Source organism: Chelmon rostratus, chromosome 14 (genome assembly GCF_017976325.1).
Source record: "Chelmon rostratus isolate fCheRos1 chromosome 14, fCheRos1.pri, whole genome shotgun sequence".
Classification (NCBI taxonomy): domain Eukaryota; kingdom Metazoa; phylum Chordata; class Actinopteri; order Chaetodontiformes; family Chaetodontidae; genus Chelmon; species Chelmon rostratus.
This window is the reverse complement of record NC_055671.1, coordinates 16,905,477-16,914,953: the sequence shown is the minus strand read 5'-3', so window position 1 is coordinate 16,914,953 and position 9,477 is coordinate 16,905,477. Positions and strand designations below refer to the sequence as shown.

General features: G+C 40.5%; 1 protein-coding gene across 1 annotated transcript; it reads left to right on the top strand.

Moving 5' to 3' along the window:
• The first annotated feature begins 104 nt into the window (after window positions 1-104).
• rnf14 (ring finger protein 14) lies at window positions 105-6,127 on the top strand. Its single transcript, XM_041952291.1, has 9 exons — window positions 105-189; window positions 922-1,080; window positions 1,190-1,320; window positions 1,552-1,741; window positions 2,266-2,651; window positions 2,819-3,047; window positions 3,560-3,732; window positions 4,044-4,174; window positions 4,286-6,127. Exons 2-9 carry the CDS (start codon window positions 930-932, stop codon window positions 4,341-4,343), a joined length of 1,449 nt encoding a protein of 482 aa, XP_041808225.1. The 5' UTR covers window positions 105-189; window positions 922-929; the 3' UTR covers window positions 4,344-6,127.
• Window positions 6,128-9,477: the final 3,350 nt, after the last annotated feature.

Genomic DNA, 9,477 nt, shown 5'->3' with positions numbered 1-9,477 from the left:
AAAACAAAAAAATAGCAGAGATTTACGGCTGCTGACCCCGTGCACAGAAAACCTTGCCCCTGTTTGACAGCGAGTCACGGAGGCGTCTGTCAGCTGCAGACAGAGCGCCGCTCGCCTGCCTAAGGCTGCCACTACCTGCCAGTGCCACTAGGAGGATCCTGCCCCTGCTGGGTGCTTGGGTCGGACAAGGTAAGAACCACGTTATTTTCACGTTATTAGTGTGTTCTCGTTCTTTTAATTGCTTTGCTTACACGTACAGATGAATTATTCTGTTTAGAAGCTGCCACAGCAGCAGAAGTTACAACAGGGCCGAGCTCCCACTGTCGCCATTGCCACTGTTTACATCAGCTAACATTGCTAGCTAGCTTGAATGCTTTACACATTGCTAGCTTCCAAGTTTGCTAGCTTATCTTCTGGCGTGAAGTTTGCCAATTTGCCGCAGACCACAACACTCGTGTTATTTGGGCGAGAATGAAACCATCATGAAATGACGAACACGTCTAATAATGATAAAGTTTACATTTGCTAGCTAGCGTGCTAACAGTCACAGTGTAGCCTTGACGTCAGCTTAAGTAAGATGATGTTATTGTCAGCAAAGTTGCGTTTGTTGTCTAAGTGCAGACTATGCTCATCGCTGAAGTAGTATTCGCCCAACCTGTCTACAAGAGCGCCTCTAGGCTACTTATTAACTAGCATTAGATCAAACAGTCAATACGCGACAGGGTCTTTTGTGCTGATTTTGTTCTGTGTCAGTTGTAGCTAGTGATAAACGTGATAAGCCACAGCTCTTTCTGACGGAATCGTGTCTGGTAGTTGTTTGGCTTTGCTACGTCTATGTGTTGCTTTTGCTGTTTATCCCCTTTTTCGTACATTTTCACAATGATGAATTTTGTGTGTCGCGTGTTGTTGTTGTTATTGCAGGAATGTAAATGTCTGAGGACAGGGAAGCCCAGGAGGATGAGCTGCTTGCTTTAGCAAGTATCTACGATGAGGAGGAGTTCCACCGGGCAGAGTCTGCCCAGGGAGGAGAGATCCAACTTTGTCTGGAGCTCCCTCCTGATTTCAAAGTTGTAGTCAAAGGTCTATATTGTAGATTATATTCATAAAGCTATTCTCTTCTCTTATAAAGGCACATTTATTAGTCTCGCTCCCATTAACATTGTCATGAAATCTCCTCTGTGTGTTGCAGGAGAGAAGCAAACTGAACATAATGTTTGCTTCTTACCTCCTTTGGTGCTCAACTTTGAGCTTCCTGCAGACTATCCATCCAAATCCTCACCAGTCTTCACTCTCAGTTCTAAATGGATGACCAGAGCACAGGTAAGAGTCATGATAGGTTATGCAATTATGATACAATTACACATGCCTGTCCAAGAGCTGACCAGCACATGTCAGCAAGATTTGGTCAACTACTCAATTTGATAGTCAGCTGAGGAAAAGTGAGTGGCTTTACCTTGAAAAAAGTTGTTTTTGGTTTCACTAGAAATAAAATCCTTACCATTCATCTTTCTAAATGCCTTTTCCTTCTCTTTTTCCGTCATACTTCGTCAGATGAGCTCTCTGTGCAGACGCCTGGATGAACTGTGGGAGGAGAACCAAGGCTCTGTGATTCTTTTCACATGGATCCAGCTCCTCAAAGAGGAGGCTCTGGACTTCCTGGGTATCCAGTCTCCTCTTGAAATAATCAGGGGCGGAAGTAAGGCAGGTGGTGAGCGCAGGAAAACCGACCCGGCAGCCACAGGTACCCTATGTGTTTTGTTAAAGGAATGTTGTTTTTTTGCTTGTGTGGATACATCTGCCTTATCTGAGATATGTCTCTAATAATCATACCAGCATATATCTATAAAAAGTAGATAATATCTCCTAATTTTCTTTCATTCAGAGTTTAAATAAAAGAGGAACTAGGTCAGCACAAGCACAGATATACTCAACTATTATTCTATGCTGCTGTGAAGTAGTTATGCTGATACTGTAGATGAAATCAGTGCAGTACCAGCAATGACATTTATTTACTCTGCCTAATTTGTTTTAAACAATTTCTCGTGTCTCAAACAAGTTTGATCAAAGTACATGTTGCATAAGAATCCTCAGTTAATATACATGCTAGTAAAATCAATACATGACAAGCATTTTTCTTGAGAAAACTGTGTTATTTTGCTAAAGCAGCTGTAAGGAACTGACTTTATTATTATAAAAATGTTAACTTACTAAAAACTTTTTTGTTTGTTTTTGAGGTTGATTAATAAGTTCATCAATTTTGTTCAGCTCCGACACAGTGCGGAAATCATTCCGAAAACACTGAGGAGAAGAAACAAGAAGTGAAGAAGGACAAGTCTGAAGCGCAGTTGTCTTCGTCTTCTCAACTGGACCCGCGGGGCGTTCTTTTGATGGACCCGCGTGCCGACCTCCTACCTCAGCTCCTGGACTTTGACGAGGCGCAGCGACAGCGGGTGTTTGACAGCAAGGTGTTCTGTTGTGGGATCTGCTTTGTAGAGAAGCTGGGCTCCAACTGCCTCTGCTTTAAGGAGTGCCAGCATGTCTACTGCAAGGCCTGCATGACCGAATACTTCCAGATCCAAATACGGGACGGCAATGTTCAGTGCCTTAATTGCCCTGAGCCCAAATGTACCTCCTTAGCCACACCGTTGCAGGTAAGAGAGCTGTTAAATAGATGTGTGCATATGTGTTGGCGTTACAATTGAGTGCTTCTTTGAAGAGGGTTAAACGAAATTCCCACGGTTTAATTTCAAATTGAGTTTAAGTTTTTTTCCACCTTATCACTTGTAACAAACCAGTTCCCTCTGCCTTCATCTCTCAGGTAAAGCAACTGGTGGATGAGGAACTGTTTGTTCGTTATGACCGTTTGCTGCTCCAGTCCAGTCTGGACCTCATGGCTGACGTGGTCTACTGTCCCCGCCAGTCCTGCGGCACTGCCGTTATGGCGGAGCCGGACACAACCATGGGCATTTGTTCGGCCTGCCAGTATGCTTTCTGCACACTGTGCAAGCTGGGCTATCATGGTCTCTCTGGCTGTAAAATTCCTGCAGGTAATGTCACTGGAAATACTGTAATGTAACAAGTGTAACAACAGAAGATGAGAAGAGTTAGCAGTTACACTGACAACTTAAGTTGCATAATAACTGCCATGTGTATTTTAAATATAACAATATCACAGTACATTACAATATATTGCATTTAAAAAGCAAGTACAACCCTGATTCCCAGATGTGTAAAATGTAAATGAAAATAGAATGTTTACTGACAGCCGTTTTACAGAGTGTTCCTGAGCCCATGCAGTAATATCCTTAACATAATATCACAGAATGGTGAACCCCGCTCCTGCCTTGCTTGTGAACGACTGAGCCTTTCAAAGATGCCCCCTTCATACACAATCATGATACTATCACCTGTTACCAATCAACCTGTTTACCTTTGGAATGTTCCAAACAGGTGTTTTTGGAGCATTCCACAATGTTCCTAATCATTTGTTGCTGTATGCTGTGTGGTGGTGCTGTATTAGTTAAGTATTATCAAAAAACCTGTCTGTCTTGTGCCATAGATGAATTGCGTAACCTCAGAGATGATTACCTGTCAGCCACAACTGAGGGGAAAAAGTTCATGGAGCAACGCTTTGGGAAGAGGGTGATCCAGAAAGCAGTGGAAGAGTCCTTTAGCAGAGACTGGCTCAATGAGAACTGCAAATGCTGCCCACGCTGCGGAACCAATATACAGGTCGGGCTCCCCCTGCTGGTCACAGTGGCGTAGAACAGGCTTTGAGTTTGTCACCAGGGGTCACTGTTCACTGGTCGCAGTTTTGGATATGAAACAAAAAGAGCATTTATTTCCATTCTTAACATTATACAGAGAGTAAAAGAAGGTAGTCACATAGTAAATTGTTAGTGTTTCTATTAAAAGACACAAATTCTCTCTTAATTGACATTCTGTACTGTCACTGAAGATTCCTGTCTAGTCCCACGTTATTTTAGTTGCTGTTGTTAATTTATGTCCTCTCCCACTAACGCCACCTCTCTGCGTCTCTCTAGAAAGTTGATGGCTGTAACAAGATGACCTGTACCTCGTGCAGACAATACTTCTGTTGGCTGTGCCTGGGCCTGCTCAGCAAAGTCAACCCATACAGTCACTTTAACAACCCACATTCTCCCTGTTACAACCAGTGAGTGACCTGTGTTCTCTGTTTTGTTCACCATTTCAGCTACTTTGTCATTGATACTTACTGTTCATCTGTGAACACATTGGTCGAACGCATCTTTTCTTCCTTTTGCAGACTCTTCCATGGCGTGGATATCGATGACGATGCCTTCTGGAGTGATGAGGAGGACTGACACCAGTGCAGTACTCCATTTGAATGCACTTTATCTCACATAACCACCACTCACTTACGCCTGCATTCGCACAACAGTGCCACTACAACAGTATACCCTGGTACCATTGTCTATGTTTTGAATATGATCGGGCATCTTTGGTATAAAACATTCAATGCCTGGGTGTAAATTGTCCATATTTACTTAATATATGACAAACGTCAAGAGCAGTTTTAGCTTTTATCTCAGAGGGATATGGATAGAAACAGCTGTGGCCATTTTGGTAAAAGTAGACATTTATTTTAGACTGATGCTCTTGGTAATGAGAATCTAGGATACATACTTGAATACGTTAGTGATTGGCCTTTTAAATATGACAGGGTTATAGGATGTGGCTTTTATATTCAAAAGTCAATGTAAGTGAGCTGAAAAAAAAGGTTGAATTTGTCTTTATATACAGTAGATTAGGTCTGCAGAGCTACTGTCTCTCTTAATCAGACATATACTTACACACAGGTTTTGAGATCTTGCAAGGTTATTATAATACTAGAACCACTAATTAAGCTCAGTTTGGTAAATTGAAGGTGTTTGCTCTCAGTTAGCTAGCAGAAGGACTGCATTTGCCCTTCTTTGTCATAATAACTATCCTGCTTCTTCTTCTAAGTATCTACCCCTCTGGATAGCTTTCTCTCACATGTCGAAAACCAGCCTTTCTTCAAACAACCTTAAAGATGGATAATTCAGTGAAATTTCTGATCTAACGAAGGCTCTCTCTCACAGGCACACACACACACACACACACACACACCATTGATACAGGATTAAAGCAATGGAGGCAAGCGTGGACATTCGTCACCCAGCCAGAATTCCAGAACTACTGAGGTTTTGTTGTTTGTTTCAGCTTTAGATTGCTTTGTTTGGGAAACTCTTCTGTCTCCCTCAGGCAGACACAGGGAGCTCTGTACAGAGTGTACTCTGTATGTTAACATTTTCAGGCTGGGGTCATCTGTTGTCAGGTTGTGATTTTTTTTTCTTTCTCTCTTTTCTGAAAAGTATGTGTATTTGTTTCTTCCTGAGATTAGTTCATTTACCGGAAAGAGTCTTTGCACTTTGCTTTGATATGATAAAAATCAGGCAGGTTTTGTTGGTTGTGGAAGGTGGTTTCATAATTAGTTTGAGTGACATGTTCGTCCATACAGAATGTAATAATAGAGAACACTGCAGGAACTCTGATGGGGATACTGGGATTGTCATTGTGGTGCACGTGCAAGAAAATTTGAGAATGTGGGGAAAATGTATTCACAGCCTCCTTTGCACAACATTTATTTTGATTTTGCCAAACAATGTGAGGCCATAGAATATTGATAATGAGATACAGACATTTTTTCACTTCATTTTCTTTTACTTTTTTAAACCCTTAATCAGAAAGACTATCTCATCTAAGCAGTTATGTTTGAAATTGAAACCTGCATCAAATCTGTTCTTTTTAAACATTGAATGATTTAGTTCTCACCTCACCGCTTCAAACGTTCAGGTGGCTTTTCTGAATTGGTGCTTTTCTGGATGGATGAAAAGACAATCTCTTGGCTTGAAATGCATATGGATTCACCTTTTTTTTTCAATGCAGAGCCACTGTGATTTCATGTCTCATGTGAAAACATATGAAATGTTTGAATACATGACCCGTTAGATGCATTCAGCATTCTGTTCCTTAAAATAAACATTACACTTAGCATTTTCTCTATTTTATTCATTGCATCTGGGACTGAAAAATGTACTTTTGTGCCAGCATAGTTCTTCTGCCTTCACTATGAGTGTAAAGAAACGAGTGAAATGAGTGATAAATCAGAAAACTATAAGATATAAGAGTGATATAAAATGAGGTTATTACTACTCCTATTTAAACTCTTGCACAAATTGAAGGAACTGTGATTGTACGTCATATGATTATTTGTGACAAAGTCTCCGTAGGAAGTACAGCACAGGGATTAATCTCAGTAAACGTGCACATTAAGTCCATAAGAGCAAAAGACAAAAGAGTTAAAAAAAAGTTATCTCAATAGTAATTCCACAGTTAGCTACTTGGAAAGTTGTATTAGCAGCACGTTAGCTCCAGAAAGCTAGCAAAGTGGCTAGCTGGTTTAGCAGTCAGCTAATCATAGTAAAAGCTAAATTATACTAAATAACAAATAAAAAATCACAGCTTTGTTAAAAAGAGTACCTTCAGATGATACTCCAACAAGGGCATTTAGGGGGTGGTTAAAAGATATCGGTCAATATTTGCTTGGACACAGATCAGCCAAAATGGTGGGTGGTGCTGGAATGCCAGCAGCGCACACACACATTCCTTCCATATGGACCACATTTAGGTGTCACAAAGTTCCTCCCTTGATTAAACCCCTAAAAACTTACCTCTGTTGATCTAAATGACATATTTATTCTTTTTTTCCCATGAAATAAAAACTCTTCATGCCTTAAAATGGCTTAGATGTAACTCTATACCTTTGCCTTCATTTCATATGCGAGGATCTGAATAGTTCCTGCCTCGATCTCCACCCACTCCTCCATACCTACTCACCAAACACACGCACCTCTGCTTATTTTCTGTTGCTAGCTACTGTATGCTAATTACAAGTCGTAATACAGAGCGCTGTAGGAATGAGTCTTAAATCCTGTAATGAGTTAGCATTGTTGCGCTTCCAGGTCCCTCATCAATGGGTTTTTTGACAAGGTTTTTGGTTAGAAATAAGGTCTGTGGTTAACACAAGCTTAAGAGATTTTCACGTTTCACATAAATACCCCACTCATGATTTTTGATGTTTCTGCGTGTCATAGAAAAGGCGGTTGCTAACAAGTGGCTAAATGAAAGGTTGTTGGGAACATTATCACACGAAAACTCATCTACTCGCTAGTCCACCTTAGCCTCACTGTGTCTATAGAAGCGTTGGTGTTTTGTCAAGGGAACCTGGGCGATGCCTACTCTGGGTTGGACTTCCAGCACTCTGTACGAATAATTTAGCCGTATGCTAACTGGAAACTGATTCTGAAGAGTGTGTCATTTTCTGTCAAAATTATTTTACTGAATATAGCCAGCGTCTTATTCACCAGCTTAGCTAGCTCACTGTTTTGAATATTGTTTGCCATAACTTAGCCAAGCCATATAAAGTGTTCTGTCTGCATTCAACGTGAATCAGCATGTAACTTTGCAGGCTAACATTGGCTAACGTTATCTAGGACACTGCAGATTTGTTTGGACACATTTTAACGGAGGAGACTCGAGAAAAAATAAACTTAGCAACATGTTGACATGTACTTGCTTTGTCCCCAAGATAAATGGGTGGCAAAGCATCAGGCATCAGTGTAAGTTTTGTGGCAAAACCCATCTGTTTTTGTGTAAAATCTTCAAAGCAGTGGTCTGGAAAGTAGCTACTGCAAGCCGCCATTTTCTCTGGAAGCTTGGCTCACGAATTTTCAGTCGGACAGCACTGACTCAGTCAAGTATGAGGCAAAATGTGTGTGAAGTTGGGTTTGAGCCCCAAGACTTCATCCCATTTCCTCTAAGCTTCTGTAAAATGATGATATATAAATGCTATTTACATATACACTTAATACATTTCTTACATAAGTACAAGAGGAGCCAAGAAGTTTTTTTGTTTTATAGTTGTATAAAGACGACATTCAGTGGCCAAAGAGAGAAAAAAAACGGAAAGGTTATATAAATGTATGAATATGTAAAGCTATTTTAATATGTCTTTATTCAACAAAAATGTAGCAGTAAAATAACAATGCAGACGGTGGTCCGTGTCAAACCTTAAGCGTTTCTTAAATTTGGATTTGATCCAAAATGTCACCACCCTTTTTTATAGATGTTGTAATGACATTATTAAGTTAAAAGTTAAGATCCTGAAAATGAAATCTCAGTATCAGAAATATTACCATGATTGAGTATTTTCTGTTCAATTATTTGTTCACTGTCATGTTTTAAGTATACTCTCAGCCTTTACTACATCTTATTACCTGAAACGTGACCCATATTTACCCTGTAATCCAGAGGTTATGCTGTGACAGAGCGAGAAACAATGAAATACTAAAGAAACAAAGAGCCCACGTTTTAGCCTGAGATTGAAAAGAGACGACAACATGGTGTAATCCCTTTGGCTAGAGTTGCTGACAGGGGATAACCCTTTAAAACGGCCCCTCTCTCCTGTCCTGCCCTCTGTTCAGCCCCCCAGCCCCTGCCTGTCTTTCTCCATACGCTGACTGACTGGCTGACTGAATTACTGTTACTATGCCCGTAAAGACACCTGCTCTCACCAACACAGGAAACTACCAGCAGCACCTGACCAGCACTGAGGAACTTCACTGACACCTCAAATCACTCATCGTTTCAACCTCAATCAGGAAAAGGTTAGTGGCTGATGGGATGCGGCCCGGGGCTTGGATGGCGATGATGAAGTTCCCAGAGCTCAGTGTCATGGATGTTCGATCAGTTGTCAGCCATGTTTTTGTGGAATGCAGTGTTGAGTCGACTGGATGAGCTCTGCCCGGCTGGAGAAGCTATTATGTTTTTACAATGCTGTGGACTATCACAGGCCTGCATTAATTTCATGATAGCCTGATGAATTATTGTTTTGTGATCATGTGCAAAATATTTATTATGGTATCTACCTATCAAATAATCTAAGACTCACAACTTCAAGTATTTTAACGCCTTTTTTACGTGATGGCTTCCTATTCATCTGATTTACGTAACGTCTGAAATGACGATCCTCATACAGTGCTGACCTAAGCAAGCAAGGCGTAGTTAAATATGAATGAATGAATGAAGTTTTATTATTGTCTCATGCTCACAACTATGCCCTGGCCACATGGGCCTACGAAACATTTCAAAGCAAAGCCCAAAATGAAGGAAACCAATTTTAATCATTTTTGCAGTCAGATTTCAGATCTTCCTGTCTACAATAAAATTCATAAATCACAGACAAAACATGCATAATACATGAGAAATTAGAAAAAATGCAAATTAAATCATCTATTTTACCTTTTATTTTCCAGGCTTTAGACAAAAAGCTAGCTGCCTTTAACAGTAAAATTAATTGTTCACCAGAATACTTTTGATAAGCTGTTTCATGGAACATGAACACATACTTACAGT

What these genes read in the sequence shown, in the direction of transcription:
- rnf14 (XM_041952291.1), top strand. Translation starts at nt 930, where the DNA reads ATGTCTGAGGACAGGGAAGCCCAGGAGGATGAGCTGCTTGCTTTAGCA. An exon ending in TTTCAAAGTTGTAGTCAAAG is followed by an intron (nt 1,081 to 1,189) that starts GTCTATATTGTA and finishes TGTGTGTTGCAG; the next exon opens with GAGAGAAGCAAACTGAACAT. An exon ending in CATTCTCCCTGTTACAACCA is followed by an intron (nt 4,175 to 4,285) that starts GTGAGTGACCTG and finishes TTCCTTTTGCAG; the next exon opens with ACTCTTCCATGGCGTGGATA.